Below are 20,304 nucleotides of genomic sequence, written 5' to 3'. Positions count from 1 at the left end.
GGATGATGAAGGGCTTAGTTGAGTTGAAATCACCACCACAGCCTGTTGAAGCCCCAACTACAAGTCGTGTTCATGGTGTATGGTGTGTGTGAGCACAAGTGCGTGCAAGTCTCTGTGTGCGTGGTTTGGATACAGTTATGTGCCCATTCCTAACCAACACTTGAAACTTCATTATTCAGCTATTTAAACATTTTAAAAGCTATGTAATACCAGGCTTTGTTTTGTCTATAGCAGACTATTCTTTTGATTTTACTATGAGAGCATCCATGGGTCAGGGACCAGGAATCTATTGTGCTTGGTGACATGCACAGTGTAGAAAAAAGATTATTACAGAGCTTAGTATCTAGTTTGTTCTTTAATTTCTCCCATATTCCAAAACATAGTGTATTTTCTGGGACCCAAGGACTGCCTTGATGGAGAACAAGTACATATAAAAAAAAAATTCTAAAAAGCAGGGTTGTAGAAGATTTTTGAATCCTAAGATTTGGTTTAAACTCATGGTACTTTTGGATAGCTGTTTCCACTCTTTGAGAGAACAGCTGGACAGACAATAGCTGAAGAATCTGACTTAAAGTCTGTCTCACTATCTCTGTCAAATATTCCTGAAACTACTTTTCCTTTCTCTCATCGAAAGAGAAGCTGAAAGGGCACAACAAATCCTGCCCCTGGCTGGGGCAGCAGAGGCAGCACACTCCTCCTGCTTCCCTGTTCCTCTCCTCCTTTCCACCCTAAGGCAAGGGTGGCCTCTCCTCTAGCCAGGGGCTGGCAAAACATTTGCCTTTCTTGGAGTCTGGTCATCAGCCAGGCTGGGAGGAGAGCAGGCAATGGTACCCTGGCAGGTCAGGGCACTGTGAGCACAGAATCACCCTTCAAGTCACTCCCAAGGCCTAGCTCTGGTTGGTTGTCCCTAGTCCTCACACCTCCTTCCTTCCCCTCACCTGCACCTGCCCACAGCAGCATTTCCTCTGGGAAAAACACAGGGACACCTCTCCTACCTGCTGCTCATTGCACACCTCTTTCTTCCTCCTGCAGCCTTCCTTGAAAAACAAGCTACCACCCCCAAACCCACATTTTTTCCAAGCAGTCCTCCCACTTTCTGTTTGCCTCACTCTCTCCCTCATTATCCTGGGTCTCACTTTTGTTTGTCTTGGCTATTTTGGGCTGGAAGGTCTTTGGGGAAGGGAATAGTTTAAGTGTTGCCTGCTCAGGATGTGAAGTGTTTGAGTCATTCCAGCTAAGGGAAGCTGAACTGATAAATGAGGAACAAACTGTCTGAGAAGAGTCTACCTGAGCACTAATTAACTGAATCAGCTTTAACAGGTATAATTCATTAAACAAGTGTAATTTTCTGTTTAGGGGGAAAAAAATCCTATTTTAAAAGGCACAGGTAATAGTAAAATGCTGAAGTTTCCCAGGAAATCCAGTCCAGGCCATACTCTGCTATAGTGAAGTATAGCATATTCACATGGTAGTTGTAGAATAAACTATAGTCTCTGGCTTCAAACTCTTTCTTCATTGTTGTCATTCCTGAAGGACCACAAATATTGTATCATTTAAAATGAGAGTCACATATAACTTCTTGCAATATAGAAGTATAAATGTATAAATTAAAAACAGTACCATGTACTGGGAAGCAATTGTGTTTTTCTCCAGCCAATAGGTCTGTGATACATTTTTTAACTATGTTACTACTTGATACCATAACTATACTATTAACTGCAAAATTTTTGTATACCTTGAAAGGATCAACATGGTATTGTTTACAAGGTGTGTGGGATCCTCTTTATTTTGCTGCCAATAAGATCATTATTCTCATTTTAACACCTAGAACACCCCAAACCTCCATATCTGGCAGAGTCGTGGAAACATCTAGTATCTATTTTTGAAATTTGAGATTCTGTTATAAACCTTTAATTATATGTAGAACCATTTTCTGCTGTAAAAGGGCATAAATTATTTCAAATGAATCAAGACAAAACTGGGAATTTTTTGTGTGTTCAGGACCATTTCTCAGCTACACTGATAAATGAGATGCTAATAGAACGTGAAATTTAAAAGGGAGCTTATTCCTTTTGATACAAAAAGTGATGTGAGAATTCAATGAAAAATGAAACCCAAGTATTTTAAAGGAATATGTCCTATTTGTAGTCTATAAGGAGAGCACTTCTGATGAGCACCTATCATATCAAGCAGGAATCTGTTTCTCATTCTTTGCTTAAGATCCTCTCATCTGTAATACAAGAATATTTGTCATACAAGAGTAAATGCTGACGGCTTTTTCTTCCTTTACACAACGAAAAAAATATGTTGAATATTCAAGCTCTGTTCACATGGTTTAAAGAAAAACAATCAAGAGTACAGTCTTTCTCTGCAGCCGCTGAGGCCTTTGGCTTGCACTGTGAATGACTACTGGTCCCTAAATTACCGTTAGCTTTTGATAACAGCAGTCAGACAATCTCTGTTCTGTTTTCATGGGGCCCGAGGCTTTGTAGGTGTCTCCTTCTGTAGCTGAGGGAAATGGTAGATGACTATTTTTCTTATGTGACCTCTCTGTGCTCTCTTCCTTTAAACATAGCGGCAATATGTGAGGCTTTCCAAGCCCGTCAGGGCCATGCATCATCTTTCCTCCATGAAATTACAAGCTGTGGTTAGGGCAAAGGTTGTGAGCTCTCCAAGAATGACACGGGGCCAAGAGTGTTGCTGGGCCAAATGTGTCTATGGAGTTGTAATCGGTCGTATCAAAACCACCTGGGTCTTCTGAACTGGAACCTTTAACACTTTTTGCCTTCATTTACACCTTTGCAGTGACTATGAGAATCCAGTGCTGGTCAATATTTACTCAGTTCACATATTAACTACTAGACCAGACAGGGAGTAGCAGAAAGCCAAGCCCAAGATAAGGTGCAAAATCCACACAGTCTGTCTTTGTTATTAGGTCCTACTTCAGAGTCAAGAGCAAAACACCAGTCAAAAAGTAAACTGAAAAATTTAATTGTTTTATAAAATAAGATTATGAAATTCTATATAAAAATCCAGCTTCTTAAATATGGTACATTCACTTCCTCACAGAATATTTAAATATTCAGGTCACTTGCACTATATTTTCACTGTATTTGAGTTAAAATCATTGGATAAATTAAAACATCCTTACCAAAAGATACCACAACTTATACAAATAAAACTAAGCAATAATACTTTTTTTAAATACAAAATATAAGGAAATTAATAACTCTTAGGGCATGCTACAAAATTTTTATCAGAAAAATATATGGAATCATTTTTGTTTAACTAGAAAATATACAGTGTGCTTTTCATTTCTCTTTCTAAAATTCAGTCTCATACAGTTTCCATTTAATTTAATAAATATGTACAACAAAAAATGTTTATTCCTTGAAGAATATAAATAGCAAATACTGGAATAGAGCCTGGTCCAGCATTCCTTTCTCATCTAGTGACTATAGTGGGACTTTTCAACACTGAATGTGCAAAAATGCAGAATCAGGCTCTTAGTGTTATCAACAGGTTAAAAGCTTTTACAAAAGTGATTTTTATTAAAGAAAAAAACTCCAGAACCACTGCAGAAGACTTAGAACTATTCCAGTCAGGCATTTCTATAAATAGTAAAATATAATGTGGTGAAACAACGTTCCAGTTTAATTACTGCTGGCAGTAATTGGGGAAAAATAGTCAGTGGAAATGAAAAATATCTTGAGTTAGACACATCTTACTTTCACAGATTTCAGTTGGTTCCCTACCATTTCTAAGAAGAGTTTCTGGTATAATCTATACATTGTAAATCTGTGAAGAAACTTAACCACCTTCTTCAGACTTTGGATGGTTCGTTTTGGAAAGTGGTATGTTTTCAAGTGCTTCAGTCCATACATTAAACCTTTAATGGTGTCTTGGTCGCCATTCTTTATTCTCCACAGATTGAGAAGCTTCAGGACTTGCTCTGTGGGTTGACACAATTTCGTTGTGCGTTCAACATCTTCTTTTCCCACTTTCTTGCCTGGTAAACTTGCCATCAGCATGTTGAGGTGTTCAAAGGTGAGGTTTGGGTGGCCAATGTGCTTTAAGACACTGTTTTCACAATGATCAATATCTAGAGAAAGCAAAAAGAAAAGAGAGGTAAATACAGCCCATTAAACTTTACCATGGCCTGCAAAAAACCTTCCAAAATTCCAAGGTGAATATTCCCTTCCAAATTTTTTTTTCTTTATTTCAAATAATTCTCTCAGGTTTGCTTTTTTAGGGTCCAATTATGAAAAAATACTTAAGAATTTAATTAACTTTGCAGATACAAAAACTCCAAATTACAAACAAACTTCATAGCAAGTATTTATTGCTATAGAGTTGTGTCATCTGTCCTGTAAAATGTTGTGTGTCTGTGATAGAACTCGTAATATTTGGTTCCAGTGAATGAAAATTTTGCTTAGTCCCTTCAGAAATGTCTAGGCAAGCTTTGCTAAAATAGTAATTTTGGGCTTTGAAGTACTCTAGACACTTCACAGTGTGACATAAACACACATACTAAATAGCAGAGGGGTGACAAACATTTCTACAGCCTTTTTCAAATCTATTCTGAGTGGACAAATGTCATTTGAATGTGGTGGCTGTTGATGGTGCCTTACATGAGAAGAGCTGACCTGACTGTTGTAAAAACCTTGGTGTTAACATTGCAGCACTATTTCACCTTTGAAACCTGTCTTAGTAGATTCAGCACAAACAAAGCAGAGAATCAGTATGGCAAACAGGTACCAGAAGGGAAAAAGAAGGGAAAGCCTGCCTGTGTATTTCTCACTCCCATGTGCCCCCACCCTGTGAACAGATGTCCTAGTCCCAAACACTTTTATAGAAAAGTAGCTGCACTTCAGTTGCAGGCATCCAGCTCCCTCTAACCTCAACAACCACTGCTCATATCTAACAGTGGGAAACACCTGACTCACTTTAACAAGATTCTTCATATATTGTGGAGTCTTAAAAGGGGATCTTGGTCATGGCACAACACACAGTCCCAACACACAACTACAATGAGAAGAATTCAGTCCTCAACTGATCAGGAGAAGTTGAATTCTCTTCCTGCTTCCCCTCAACTTCACTGCTCTTACTGCATCAATAAACCTCAGTCAAGCCCTGCAGGCCTTGCTCCAAGCATAACACATCACCAGGAGGTATTTGATCCCAGGCAATTTTTAAAATGCCATTTAAAAGGGTGCTTTTAACACACATGCTATCACAGTAAGATACCTTGAATAATCTTCTTGACCATATCCTGTTCTTTGTTCTGCTGTTTCCATAATTTCAAAAGCTGGAAGGTCTGCTCTTGAGGGCTGTGTCTTTGTTTAATCCTTTCAATATTTTCTGTGCTAACCTTTGTCCCAGGCAAACTGTCTGCCAGTATGTTCAGCCAGTTAGGTGTGAGATGGGTAGGAACAGCAAACCTGAACATAGCCTCCTCACACAGGGTTACATCTGAAACGAGAAAGGGAAGAAGATGACAATTGTTCCAATCTGTTACCCTGCCTGTCTCAGGGAAAAAAGAAAAAAAAAAGCAAGCAGCAAGAATGATAAGAAAAAGTGTTTAAAAACAGGTTAAGAAGTGGTCTCTATAAAGAGATTGCTCTCTGTGCTTGAGTTCTATTTGATTGAAGCTACAATAATTAAAATTCTACTATGGCCATCACCATAGCAGGCAAATGGCTAACAAGCTAAATATTTTTATCATAAATGCTGATTAATTAATTTTAATAATAATTAAAGGTATGATTTCAGAGCACTCTTCCATAATAGGATACATACCTATTCCACATTTTTGAGGTGTAATATCTTTATTTTCCTGGCAGATGTTGTCACGAACCTCATTTCCCTTCAAAGTTATTTTGAAACCCAGGGCACTACAGTTTGTGTGCTTAAGACAGACTGCTTTGGATGATGTTTCATTTGAGAAAAATCCTTCTGGACATCTCTCACATACAGTGTCACTCTCAGGGGTACCTGCAGATACAGGAAAACAATGCATCCAATTATATATAATCTCAACTGTAGAAAAAAACCACAATGAGAACACAAAAATAAAGGAAAATATTCCTCTCTAAATTGTCATGCTTCTGTTTTCTTATTTCTTATCTATTAAGGAATCACTTTAAAACAAAACAAACAAACAAAAAAAGCAAAACAGAAGATTCTTTAAGAGAATGATGTTCCTGCTGGTCTAATACAGTAAATATACTCATAAATACAGTTGTTACCAAGTTTAAAATCAGATATTACTGATTAAATCAGTAATTTAGTAAAGGAATATCTTTAAAACCTCAATTACTCGAGTCTAGTCAGACATTACACAATGTCTGATCTTCATCCTTCAACTGTACAAATACTCTGTAAAGTAATTAATTGGCATAAAAATCTGTTCTGAATTTTACTCTGCAATAACTGCCTAGAATTTTATTTGAATGGGTTAGTTCAGTTCTGGCTAAAGCCACAACCAAACTAAATGTCAACTAAAGAACATTTTTTAAACTTTTCTCTGGGCTTGAATAAAATGTTACTAAACCCAAAGAAGATATAGTGTCCAGTATAAACAAAACTATTTAACAGACATACATATTTTGCTTGGTGATTTACAAGACATAGTTTTCCTTCAGAAATAAATATATGATACAACAGCAGAATGACAATGTATGGTCTAGCACATTAACAAAGAGGAAGAAAATTAATGCATGAAATCTGAAACAATGCAGTCTAACCACCAGTGGCAGGAAAGTCACAGCACCAATAATTGTTGTATATTCACTCATAATTCATCCTTATTCAGACAACATTTAACAAGTGTCTGAAGTCTAGTATCTAATATTGCATTATTGAACAGGAACTTGAGCACATGCTTAAAATTTTTTTGAAATAATTATAAACTATATTTGAATAAGAAAATGCCTCCATCTAGTGTAGTTTTTAAGTATTTACGCGTGGACGTTTATCTTGACGACAGCTTTTAGGTACCCTTTATTTATTTTGGGAAATCCTTGGAGAAAAAGAGTACGAATCTCAAGTTTTCCACAAGCTGTGAAATAAAGAATAGTGCTTGCATACACCTGATCTAGCACTTCATCAGGCAAGTGAAAACAAAGGAGTTTATAGTTGCCAGAGATCCTATATGTCGCCAACCCGCCTCCCAAATCCTCTGCTTTCTGCAGCCAGTACCCAGACTGCAGCCACAGCGTCTGCCCCTGCGCTCCCTCGTATAATGTGCGCTGCCTGCGGCTCTGGGCTGGACAAAACTCCAGCCAGCACCACCTGCGCAGGCAGCAATTAGCTGTCCTGAGACAGCTGAATTTTAGCAACTTTCCCTGCTACAGACAGGCTGCTGTTGTGTTCTGCCAGCAAGGAAGGGGAAGAAAGCAGTGTTCCTGCAAACGGGGCGTCGCTCTGCTCAGAGCTTCCCGCATAACCCTTGCGGCACAAGAGAGGAATAAATCGGGTAATCCACCGGCGTTCTCGGGGTTGAGAATAAAGTCACCCTCCAGCTTTGCCAGCTTCTTCTTCACTGTTTATCTGGCCGCTCTTGTTCACGGCACAAACTGCCGCTGTCTGTCCGCCCTTCCACCTCTCCCTCCAATTCACCTGGAATCCCCCATTCTTCCCAGGGAAACGTCACCCGCCGCTGGGGAGATAGTGCTGCCTCGTAGCAGCGCTGCTGCTCCAGTACCTTGCTGCTATAAACCCTGCCACGTCCGGTAGCAGAAGGGAACAAAACCTTAATCTGCACTCACAAAAGGGGACAACCAAAGTAAAGTGATCTCCCAGTGTAATCATGAGCAACTGGCAGTGGGAAAACAGATTTTTAGTGCTTTAAGCTTTAAAAGAGGCACTGGACCACGATCTCCCTGTGTGGGAGTGGAAGAATATTTTCCTAGAGTTAGGTTTTATTTCACCTGAATTTGCATCGTTACAAAGTTCAAGGCTATCATATGGCAGAAAGCAGTAACACAGTATGGTACATGCTTATTAAATTCTTAGTTTTTGCCTCACCTCAAAAACTGACTATTGGCACAAGGAGATGGAATTATTTTTACAATGTTTTCATTCCTTTTTTGAGGTCTGTCTGGGATTAGCTAGTTCATTCTGATGGTCTTTTGGAAACCAACTTTCCAATAAATTACACGATTCAACATTTTATCTTCTTTCAAAGTTTGTTTCATTTTGAACTGAGGGATTCGAATTTATCTGCCACAGTTTCACCATGCTTGCAGGGACGCAGTAGGTTGGTTGCTCAGACAATCTGTGTTTTGTTCATCTCCCAAACTGAGGACTTTGTTTCTGGCCTCTCTTGACTCACTGCCGAGGTACAGTGGAAGCTCATTAACCCAAGCCCCTGGGTATAATAGTTTAGGTTAATGAAGATTTACAGTATGGATTTGCAGTGTTTGCCAGTGGAAATGCTTAACAATGGCAAGGGCATCAAGGTAATGCTTTGTCAATCAGTTACTCAGGGACTAGTGAGAATCTACAGCAGTGACATTTTCCTTACATAAAAGTTGCTATCCAATGAGATGTTCATGACCCAAAAGAGGACTCCCAGCCTGTCGTTCAGCACACCTCTAAAATGTACAGGCCAGCCCTAGTGTTTCTCACTCCTTGTATGTAATTCCTAGGGAAATCATTCTGTAGTCTGGAGACTGGTTGCCTGCAGGTTTGTGTCTGAGATGCTTTGATTTTCTGCATTCTCTTCCTTCTTCAGAGCTCTTCTCTGGGCAATTATCGAGCTCTGGTACCATGACAGTTTACAATTCTTTCGGGCTGTGTTAAATACTAGAGCTAAACTAGGCCATGGCATTTGCCAAACAATAAATGATGTATTTCATTTTGAGGGAAGAACATATTATTGGTTTAACAATTTACGTTGCCTTAAATGAAGAATACCCTCCACTGAAAAGTACCCCTTCCCTCTGTATCCACATCAAACATACAGCCAGCCTGCTTGACAAAGAAATGGTTGTTTGTTTGATAATAGCAACAGTTTCCCTAGGAGTTCCACTTAGGATGTTGATAATTAATTATTAACACATATTGCAGTGATGCTAGAGCTATATTAATATTGTTATAATTATACACTTGTTGTCAAACATGTAGTGCTCCTGGTGTTTGTCAAGATATACGGTTGCTTGAAACAGCAGATTTCAAAATGAAAAACATTATTATTTATCACACACACAAATACTACATTCCAGATAATGTTCCTTTAAAAGAGGAAATCCATCATGTTTCTCATTAGAGTGCAATTTGCTACATTTGCTACTGCCATTAAGTTATATATTACAGCAGGAGCAGCACTAAGAAACGTTCCTTTGGCTACAGTCCAAATGATGCAGACTAGAACAGGTTCAATTGGCTTTACAATTTACTGTCCTGTAATTTCATCTGGACGAGCCTCTTTCCTAATCTTGTAACTGCCACGAGTCGCCGATGTGCGGCAGAGCTCCAATTCAGTCTGTGCTTGTTGACAAGCAGTACGTACCTGGCTGTGCAACACCGAACCCGGGAGGACACTCCGTGTGCTTCAAACAAAACTCGAGCTCCAGGTATCTGCCCTGGACGCACTCGCAGACGCGGTTCTGTGTGCTGGTGCACTCCTGCTTGACGTACTGCAGCTCCTTGCAGACAGTGCTGCAGTACTGGCACTCGTCGTGGCTGTTCCACTCCTCGGTGTAGTACTGGTCCGGGCACGGCGCACACTGCGTCGGGCTGGTGGCTGTGCAGTGCTGCTTCACGTAGCTCCCGGGAGGGCACTGGTCACACAGCAGCTGACGAGATGTCCCTGGGTCGTAATGACGATACTTGGGGGGAGAGTCAACCTGGATGGTCCACTTAACAGAAATGTCCAAGAGCTAGCAACAGGAAAATAAAACATCACTTCCTTTAGTTTTGGGGAGCACTGGGATCACAAAGAAACCTACACTTTAATGAGTTTATGAGTCTAGTTATAGTATTATCTTCAAACAAACATTTGTGTTAGAATTTGTAAGATATTAGCCAGCTTCCGGACTCTCCCATGTCTATCTTAACATGGGAAAATTTTAGGATCTTGACTAGCAAATCTTCCCAATATTAGAACTCCTTTTTCTTCCAGAGATGTAGATATTACGCTTCTCCCATTTACACCCTATTTCATATCACTGGGCAATGACCTTTTCGTGCCTGGTACCAGAGAAGCTGGCCATTGCACAGCCAAGGTGGGGATTATGCCTGTTCTTAAGTATCTAGTACTTCAGATGCAAAAGGAATTGTGTAGGAGCACATAAATCTGACTAGTGTATTGCACCAACAAATGCCTAGAACAATAGAGGTTACTTTTTAATGCCCTCTATTTAATCTTGCACTGAAATACAGCAGTTCTGGGGATAAAATGTGCCAGCTACGTCAAGGGCAAAGACGCAGCTTCAGACAGAGGTAAAGAATGCCACAGTTTATGAAGGGTACATTAAAGACTCAATTGCATGAACTGGAAGAGGCCAGACTAATGCTTTCATTTCTATGTAAAACCACAGGCTTACAGCTGTTGTAAGGAGTTGGTTCAGTACTGGCACGTTATGACAGCTACAGTCCTGCTTCCTACAACAGTCTGCTTTGCTGGTGTGATTTTGGACCTAGAGCTCTGAGACAACACTGCCCTGCTGCAGAGACAATCTCCATATCACTTAATTTTCCCTTATAAGTGAAAATCTGGTTATGTGATTCAACCAGTTTACCATTAAAAAAACTCTTGGGAACAGCTCATTGTTCTCACTGAGAACCCAGCTCTGTCCTGTGCTTCTTGAATGGCTGCATGTGCCATTTCTCTTCTAAAACTTGTACATTTTATAAAGATGAAGTAAACTGGTTCTGAATTAAGATAGTTTTCTACATATCTAGTCAAGTTATACAAGCAACCAGTTTGTCTTTGTTGCTATTTTAATCCTGGTCAGCTAATACAAAGATGACAATTCAATTTCAAAAATGTATTTTCTCTTTTCCAATGCAGATGTGCCCAGAGTGTAAGTGGAATTAACTCCTTTTTTTTTTTTCCCAGGTTCAATATTTCCTAGAGGTTTTTCATCTAAGGACCTCCCTTTTGCCACATCATGGCACTTCTAAAGTTATAGTCTTATTAAGGTTATAAAGGACAATTTAAACATTCATCTGCATTAGCAAAAGTCACAGTGATCACCAGGTGATATTATGTGGTTAAATTAGGAACTCTTACTGCTTAAGAAAGTACTCTTAAATGTATTCTCCTATTACCTGTCTGCGAATCCACTTTTTATACAGCTTTTTTATACAGCTATACCTAGACAGGCTGAGGAATGAAGTGTGGATAGTATGGATATTTCCTACAGTCTCTTGTAGCTACCCTTGACTAAGCCTGGTAATTTATACAATCTGTGTTTTCTACAGGTGGAGAGCCCACTTTTTCTTGTGGTCTCAATGTACAATACCTTTCATTGTGAAAAATTCCTTATTAGTCTTTGAAGTTTGATGAACAGCTCCATTTTCCTTAAATGACTGGATCTGTTTCATGTGGTCTATTTAACAAAGAGGGTGCAGCACATTTTTTAACAGTGAATGGCTTTGCATTGATGAAAAATGCCCCCACCCTTGGTAAATCTACATCTATGACGCTAGTAATAAGGAAGTCCTGGTAATCTCATTAATTTTTGATGTGAACAGTAAGGTTTTCTTCTATATTTCTAATTCAGTAATAGCTAATACAGCATACTAGAGTCCAAGATTTGCATGGACACATGCATTCCCTTTACAGAATATAACAGACTGCAACAGACAGCACAGATGCTACAAACATCAACCCCCATTTTATTCAAGTATCTGTGGAAACTCAAGACAATACCCAACGCAGATGAAAATCTGACACTGTGAAAATTATTAGGGACAGCAACCAGACATAAGGGTAGCACATCCTCGTGCAGAAACACTGTTTTTCCTGCTCTGCAAAGCACAGCTCACAACAAATCCAAAACTGTCCCTGCAGTAGAATCTTCTCTTCTGGGTTGTGCCTCTGCCCTTGGTGACATATTTTCAGGTAACAAACAGGTAGGTGAATAATTTCATGGTTATTCAACTCTGCTCTGCAACATGTAGCAACAAGAACAATAAGATTTTCTCTATTTCCCTTACTCAACTATTTACGCTGGAAATCATGTTTGAGGCAAGTGTGGAGTTTTGCCGCAGGGGATAAATCAGCATAAAAATTAATTAAAATTCAATAATCAGGATATGAGAGCATGGGGGTTTATAGGGAAAAATGGAGCCACTTGCTTCCTGAAGAACCTACAGCTATGTGAAATAAGCCAGTAAAAATTGAAAACAATTCAACATAATTTGAGGGGAGCTGATGTAAAAAATTGAGCAAAAGGAGACTTGAATAATACTTGTTTGAGGCCTGCAAAGTTTTGCCTTTGGAAGAACCAATAACTATGGACTAATAATGGGAACCAGCATATTATTAATTCAAATGAGCACAACCAAACCCCATAATAATAGCATTAATAAATCAGCATCACTAAAAGAACAATCAGTCTTTCCATTTGATTTTTTTCTTCCTGCTTTTAAAAGAAAATCACATCATACCTTTCTTCCCCTTTATCCCAGAAACACACATTATGTAGCTGCAGTAATCCACTGACCAGGGGCTGAGCCATACATATGCAGGATCCAACTATTTTATTTACAAACAATTACGACAAGAAGATTCTTCAGTCAAACTAAAGATATTTATGCAATCAATATCTCAATATTTTACCAGAGCATTTTATACATAATTTTCAACATAGAGCTAGATTACCATTACTACTACTGTTAGACTACCATGATCCTTTTAGCCCAGTGAGCTGTGCAACTCACTGTCATAGGACATTGTAAACAGTTGAGTTCAAGATGTTACTTGACATAGTAATGGATGAAAATAATAAAGGGCTATTAAGCATAAACATCACCTTTGGATCAAGAAATCCCAGCCCCCAAATTCCCTGAGTCTGAAGGACTGTTTCAGAAAAATAGTGATATTTTTCCGTTTTTTTCTTCCATCTCCTCTAAGCATCAGATATCAACCCACGGACAGCATATGGGTTGGTTTAGTTGGTTTAGGACTCTTTTTTCTGTTTTTGTTTTTGTGTTTGTTTTTTTTTTTTTTAGCCAGTACAGCCATTAGTATGTCGTTAAGCACATTTCTAGACCCCAACCCCCAATACCACCTTTCATAAGACTACTGTAGGTTGCCTAATAATGTTTAAGAGAAAAGATCTGCAAAAATGTCTTTTATGCAGGCTGAAAACACCTAGCATACCTGAGTATTCTGAATATTGGTATGCAGCCTGCAAATCAGAAGTTATCTTTGAACCTACATCAAACGCCAAAGTAAAGGCAATCTATTTTTCAGATGTTCTGCAAAAATTCATGAAAAATGGTTGAAAGTAATTAAAAATAATTTTTACTAGTTTTGCTGCAGCAATTTGGCACAAACAGAATGAAAAAACTCGTCTTGCATTTCACAGAGTAAGCTAGAGGAGAATGTCACTAAATTTTCCTTTCTCCTGTCCTAGCACACACTGAGTTTGTGCTTGCATTAGGAAGTTGGATCACCTGTTACAGCAGATTTCCAGAGCAAAACAGATGGTGCCGAGCACCTGACATCCTCATTACGCAGGATTCAGAGGGGATATTTTGGACTAACTTCAGTCTGCTCTCATGGACGAGCATGCATTAGTGGCTCCGGTGCACCTGGTGCATCTCTGGAGTCCATCTCTGGAGTCCATCTCTGGATTTACTTTCATCAGTCCAGTTTACTTTTGTAAATCCATCTTATGCTCTACATCGCCATGATATGCAAACTAAAATATAGTAAATAAGGTTGATCAGGAGAGGTCCCTCAAAAGCACGTTCCTAAAACCAATTAAAATGGTAATAAAATGCATTTTATGTTGTTCCTGACATTTCCTGTCCTAAACTATGCTATGACCAACTTGGCAGCAGATTCTTAGCTACACAAAACCTCTGATTGATCTGAATGCCCATATTTAAAGGTGGTCTACGTACTAAGCATCTGAATCTCTACTGTAAGAAACAGCACTATTTGCACACATGAAAATGCCATGATTAGAGCTTACAAGGTCTGAACGTTGGTTTTCCCCACAACTTCACAGAAAGCAAGATTTCTTCTATAATCATGCTGGCACTGGTCTGTTTTACTCCTACTGGAAAAGTTGGCATGTTCCAGTTTGAAAGAAGGAAGAAACCAGAAGTCTGGCCTCAGTTTACTGGAATCAGAAGTAGGGGCAATGAACATGTTCACCCTTTAACCCTCAAGAAACCAAAGCTGGAGTACATCAGTACTACACTTGGACAAATTCATGGATTTGTCATTCAGAAAATTGTGTAAAATACTGTTCATCCTTGTTTTGGAAAGGTTAATTAATCTGGGAAGCAGTACAGAGAAAGTTTAGAAGGAAATTAAGATCTTCATTTAGAAGACGATCTTAACTTTTTCAATAGCTTGGCAAGTCACAACTGTACCTATAGATTTGGTACAGATAGTTAACATACACAGAGAGAACTTTCTCCATTAAAGGATAATACTGGCAAATGAAAAGCAGACTGTCTCGTCATAGGAAGGTTGGGAACAGCCTTTCACCAAGAAGCAGGTGCAAGAAACCCAAGTAGTTTAAATATAACTCTCAATGCATTTCTGAAAGTAAATGCGGTATTTGGTTTCCTGGAATAGCTGGCAAATGGACTTGAAAGATCTAGGCAGTTTCTTTAAATTTTAAACCCTAAGCAAGTCCCAGCACTGATGGAAGACAATAATGCTTAGTATCTTGTTCATCTCAACAAATTCCCTGTTAGTCTGATTCAGAGTGCACTCAATTGCAAACAGTTTTCCTAGCAGTAGTGAAATGCAAACTCAAAAAAAAGTCCCAAAGGTTGAGTTTTTGTTCTATTAGTATGAAATGCTATCAGTAACAAAATAGTTACAGCAAAACCAAACCGAACCAAAACCCATATCAGTCACTGCATCTAACAACGTATTGGGTGAAACAGTTCTAGTGTCAGTGGGCTCTGTTCTGAAAGGACTGAAAAACTCAATCTTCGTCCATCTCCCTGGAGAAGATCCTGGGCATCTCTCAGGATGGTGTCTCTACGTAAGAAATTGGGATGAACTGTAAATATTGAAATACAAGTCTAGTGCAAATCAGTGTCATGTAAATAAATACTAAGAACTTATTCAAAATGAGTTACTCAGGGTTAAACAGCAATTCTTTCACTGTGTCACTCAACACATTAGGCCTGAAGCTATATTTCTCCATACCATCTTTATGTCAGTATACAAATGCTAACATAAAAGGCCTGTGCAGTCCATTTATTTGAGTCCTTGGAAGATTCTTTTGAGAGAGAAACAATGTGATTGTAAAATTTCACTTCAGATCTTGGGCATGAAAAAATACACACCCTTTTCTTTCATCTTTAAATGTAAGGCAACGAGCTGCTTGCTTTCTCTAGTTGAATCAAAATGAACTCAAAGACAAAGCATATGAAGTAAAAATCCTTCAAGCATCATCACTTTAAATCACTGCTTTGTGATAGAAAGAAAAGTGGCTTTTCAGCATATGAAAATATTATTATATAGCTTGGCTTTGTGGTTTTGGGTTGTAGACCAAAGAAGAATGTTTAATTTGCTGAGGAAGATAAATCTGTTTCTGTTTTGCATTCCACAACTATTCTGAAGCATATTTTCTTGTGTGATAAATCATCATTCAAGACATCTGTCAGATTGCTCCCAGTGTTTGCATTGGGTTTAAAGTAAAACCTCACAACTCTCCTACTTTGCCTTCTACACAAAGTATTTGGACCAAGCTAAGGCAGGAGGCCTTCCCATACCCTCAGTCCTTGGGCAGAATGCCTCACTGAAATCATGCACAGGCCCAGAGAAATCCCTCTGGCAAAATATAGCACTGAATGATTCTATCAAGGTCCTCCTCATGGATAAGTTGTATCTCTGAATCCAGTACCTGACAATGCCATGCTGGAATAGATTCATGTCCACCTATTGCACATAACCATTGTAAAATACTTGATATTCTGGGAGAAATGACTCCCATCCATCTGGGAGAGACTCAGCTCTCATCCTCCTCACCTAGCTGTTCTGGAGGCCCACGCAGTCACCAAATTTAACCTCTCTGTGCTCTGTGGCACTGCTGACCTGTGGGTTGCTGTAGGCTCACTGAGACCACTGCTCAGACAAAGCACTTTTTGGCAGACCACAGGAGAGTGCCAGGTACACAATGGAAGCTGACACGAAATCATTTTCACTGGTTTGAGTTCAGCTTATAAGGCTGTTCCACCATTCTACCAACTGCTTTAATGCAATCCTTTGGACATAACAGGGCCTACTTTTGTTTGGAAGATGCTCTATGAAGTGGAGGCTGCTCTTTTACATGAGTAATAGTAACTGGTGACTCTCCTCAGTGACCTTGTATTCAAAACTAGGGCTATGAACCACTGTCTTCCTTTCTCTGTCAATAAAGCAGTATGTCAAAAAGTCAAGTCTTGTAGAAACATTTTGAGGACCATTAGCTGTCATTCACAAAGAAATTTAGGGGTCGAAACTATTGTTTTATTTTCAGTGATAGGAAAATGTCATTTAGCTGAAGAACAGTTTTATATCTCATCAAAGAAGTGTTAAATTGAAAGTCTTCGTTTGTATGAGTTACATTTGCCTTGAAGCTTGTAGAGGGAGAAAGCAGGAAAATCAAGCCAGATACCCTCCAAAAGGTGGGTCTTATCCATAACTTATATTTTGGAACATTATTCATCACAGTGACAGCAAGATGTAGAGTTAACCCAATCTGGGATGTTCCTACTGTGACTACAGTCTGCCTTTACACTGACAGAATTTCTAACAACTGACTAGCTAGCTAGAGAAACAGTATGTCCAGTACTATGTGCAAACAGGTGTTTCTACTGAAGGAATAAAATTAATTTTTCCTTGAGATTTGAACAGTGCATGTTGCTTAAATTGTGACAATATCTTTTAAAAATTCTTCTGGTAACCTTAGTGTTTTATTTTTAACCAACACACATGCAGACAGACAGAAAGAAAGTCAGACAGAAAGATAACTCCTACCCTCGCGGGTTGCAAAGCCGCTGCTGCCTACACACAGCAAACCCAACAGGCAGGCCAGAAAAAGCATGTCACATGCACCCAGAGAACCAAAATAGAGAAAGGTCAAGTTTAAGGGTCAAGAGAGTTACGTGACAAGTAACGAGATTCAGCTCTGGAGAATTTCTTTCCATTCAGTCTGATTTCATAATGCTTGTCTGTTTGTAAGCAGCTTCAGTGTTCCAGCAAACAGCATGAACATGAACACAACACCACACCAGGTCCCCCTTCTGAAACCTTAGCAAAGAGGCCAAGGCTGAAAGTACATCATGGCCAAAAACTCCTTTTAGCTATGGTGTCTCCAAACTAGATTTAGGCTGCGTAAGCCAAACATACACAACTTTGAACTGCTGTTGTGCCTCCTACAAGGGTTCTTATAAAAGAGGTACTAAAATGTCTTTTCTGATCTCTAGTATATCTGACAGTACTTAAACTTCACTGATTTTACCTAAACTTCACAATAACTTTAAATAAATGATTTTAAAATAATAATAATAATAAAATACAGTTGAATGATGAAGGTCTATGATATGTACTCCTGCCACTGATATATTTCAGCTCCAAGACTCATCTACCAGAGGATTATGCTGAACTTCACCAAATGCTATTACTTTATGGGAGAACATGAACAAGCACATGCATTTAATCAAAATCCTGATGTGATTATTTTATTACATCCATAGATAAGAAGCCAGCTGATAAAGAGCTATTGCTGAAATTCTCAGATTAAATTCCCATGCTTTCATATTGACAAAGCAGGCACAACATCACACGAGATGAAAAACTTGTCCTGTGTTTCAGTCTGCTGACCACAAGCCTGACAAATTTTGCTTCCCTTGCACTATTAATTACTTTGGGTTTGTTTCTCAAAAAGCCCTTTCAGAAATTTGTACAGAGAGTAATAAACAAGCATTACTCATCAGATCCTGGAAATCTCGTTGCATTTATAAAAAGCTTTCAGAATAAATGGATTTCAGTTCTAATGCCCTGCCACAACATTAATGCCATTGTACTCACCAAAACAACCCAGGAGCAAGTTACTGTGCTGACAGGAGTAACAGCCTGCTCTGAATATTATTTTTTAATATTTTTCTTTGAATGTTTTCTTATGCAAAAGATGAAGAGCCTCCAAGTAGATGTTACACAGGATGTCCCTCTATGCAGGTTTTAATTGATCTGAATTCATATAAAATTCCATATGACTAAATGGATTAAATAACATTTTGAAATTTACTACACTGCTAAGGTCTCTAAATTTGCATCTGGGAGCATCTCACTAAATCTCCAAGTAAACAAAAACTTATTAAAACGGGAGGTTATACTAGATTTAATAACAACTCTTTCTATAATAGCTACTGACACAGCTACTAATTCATCACTTTCTTGCACATGAAGTTGAATTTTCTAAGCCAAAACAAGCATCACACACTTATGCTTTTTTTTTTCTTTCTGGAATTCACAGTGGTTTTCGCCGGTAAGAAAGCCAGCCCAGTATCTGAGATACCAACAGTGCCACTGCAGCAGAGATTAGAGGCAGGCAGGGATGGAGTTTATGTATATCAGAAACAAACATCCCAGCCTACAGTTTCCAAATTAATTCCTAGATACAGTGTTTTGTGTCAGTCCAATATGATGAAGCCTTAAAAAAAGAAGGAGGAAGACAGGAAAAAAGGCAAAAGAAAAGCAATTTATGCCACTACCTTGAGAATGGGATGAAAATCCCTGCTGTCTCCCTGGAGCTGGACATGTCCATCACACTCCAAACTCATCAGGAAAGTTCGGAGTGATGAAGCAAAAAGGGTTTACCAAGAAAACGGAGAGAAAGCAAAATAACCCCCAAACAAACAAACGAACAAAACCTGCAAAAAACCAAAGCTAAAACAAAAACCCCAGAAGAAAAGCCGTGTGTCTGTACAGCCTGATGTCTGAAGCTGTAATGCATCCTAGAGCCTATCTGCCCCTCCGAAGGGACTTACCACAAGCGTGCAGCACAGGAACTTGTTCATTGTGGTCGGTGGAAGAAACCTCAGTGCTCTGGGAATGAGGCAGAGAGTCAGCGCCAGGCTCCAGCAGCTGCTTACATTCCCAACATTAAAGACACGATATATATATAGTCCCGGTGTAACAGGAAGCTTGGGCTCAGCTTTGATCACACATTCCCTGCCATGACCAAACTTTTCTCTCGCGCACTCCCCCTCACCGCCCCCCCACCCCCCTTTTTTTTTTTTTTTTTTTTTTTTTTTAAGGAACCTGTAAAACTTGGTGACTTAATGGAACCCTTTGAGCGCCGTAACCACAGACTGGAAAATGCAGGAGGGAGTGTCAGGGGCTGGCCAGGGGAGGGTTTAATTGGGCTCTGTCTGGCTGTCTGGCTGTGCCCGGCTCTCCCCTCAGCAGCGGGGCCGGAGGGGGGACCCGCGCCCCGGGGCACGGCTGTCCCTCGGCTCGGCTCCCCTGGGGCTCCCAGCGGCAGGGCTGGCCGGGAGCAAAGGCCAAGGCGGGGGAGGCTGAGGAGAAGGAGGATCCCTGCTCGTTTCCCTTCCCTGCTGAGGCAGGAATCCGAGGAATGGCCCCCGCCGCTCGCCGAGGCACCACAGGCCGGCGTCCGCTCCGAGGGGCTTTGCCCAGGGAAGAGGCCTGTGGGAACGGGGCTTTTGCTGTGATTTTCCAGAGACAGTCGGTGTTTGCAGCATGCCCCTGCCCATAGGGGAAGCCCCATTCAGAGGGCTGTTCTTCCCCCCAGTTTTAGTTAGAAAAGGGCATTTTTCTAGAGCCATAAGGACCAAACCCTCCTGTTTGTGCCTCACGGGACTGCTCCGAGGGCTCCGTGGAAGCCCTGGGGAACCTGTGTGTGCCAGCTGTGGAGCAGAGCAGGGGTGCAGAAAAGGATTTTTTCTCTCAACCTGCAGATATCCATAAAGGATTATGGGAGGCTGTGGGATCCCGGGGTAGAAGCCAAGCCCAGATGTACCTCCAGATTTCACAGATGGTTTTCTCTCCCTTTTCACAGGCCAGACCAAAACCTCAGCTCTGGATATTCCAGCTCTCGAGCATTTGAAACCTATATTGGCACTGCAGTTTTGCCCCTTTGAGTCACA

General features: G+C 39.9%; 1 protein-coding gene across 2 annotated transcripts; it reads right to left on the bottom strand.

Annotated features, from left to right (window-relative positions):
• Positions 1-2,970: 2,970 nt before the first annotated feature.
• On the bottom strand, positions 2,971-19,388 carry TNFRSF11B (TNF receptor superfamily member 11b). 2 transcript variants are annotated; one of them, XM_064646126.1, is made up of 5 exons: positions 19,183-19,388; positions 9,515-9,884; positions 5,800-5,994; positions 5,248-5,472; positions 2,971-4,102 (listed from the first exon to the last, which is right to left on the bottom strand). In XM_064646126.1, exons 1-5 carry the CDS (start codon positions 19,210-19,212, stop codon positions 3,714-3,716), a joined length of 1,209 nt encoding a protein of 402 aa, XP_064502196.1. In that variant the 5' UTR covers positions 19,213-19,388; the 3' UTR covers positions 2,971-3,713. The 2 variants fall into 2 exon arrangements, with proteins under 2 accessions (XP_064502196.1, XP_064502185.1); XM_064646115.1 differs by lacking the exon at positions 19,183-19,388 and adding an exon at positions 18,907-19,114.
• Between the last annotated feature and the right edge of the window lie 916 nt (positions 19,389-20,304).

The sequence above is a fragment of the Pseudopipra pipra genome, chromosome 1 (assembly GCF_036250125.1).
Source record: "Pseudopipra pipra isolate bDixPip1 chromosome 1, bDixPip1.hap1, whole genome shotgun sequence".
In the NCBI taxonomy this organism is placed as follows: domain Eukaryota; kingdom Metazoa; phylum Chordata; class Aves; order Passeriformes; family Pipridae; genus Pseudopipra; species Pseudopipra pipra.
The sequence above is the reverse complement of the archived record's forward strand: the minus strand, read 5'-3'. Positions and strand labels throughout refer to the sequence as shown.

Excerpts from the sequence above, each read along its gene's own strand:
- TNFRSF11B (XM_064646115.1), bottom strand. The coding sequence starts at position 18,975 with ATGAGTTTGGAGTGTGATGGACATGTCCAGCTCCAGGGAGACAGCAGG. Across the intron at positions 5,473-5,799 it reads ACCTCAAAAATGTGGAATAG|ATGTAACCCTGTGTGAGGAG; the intron begins GTATGTATCCTA and ends TTCTCGTTTCAG. Across the intron at positions 4,103-5,247 it reads GGTCAAGAAGATTATTCAAG|ATATTGATCATTGTGAAAAC; the intron begins GTATCTTACTGT and ends TGCTTTCTCTAG.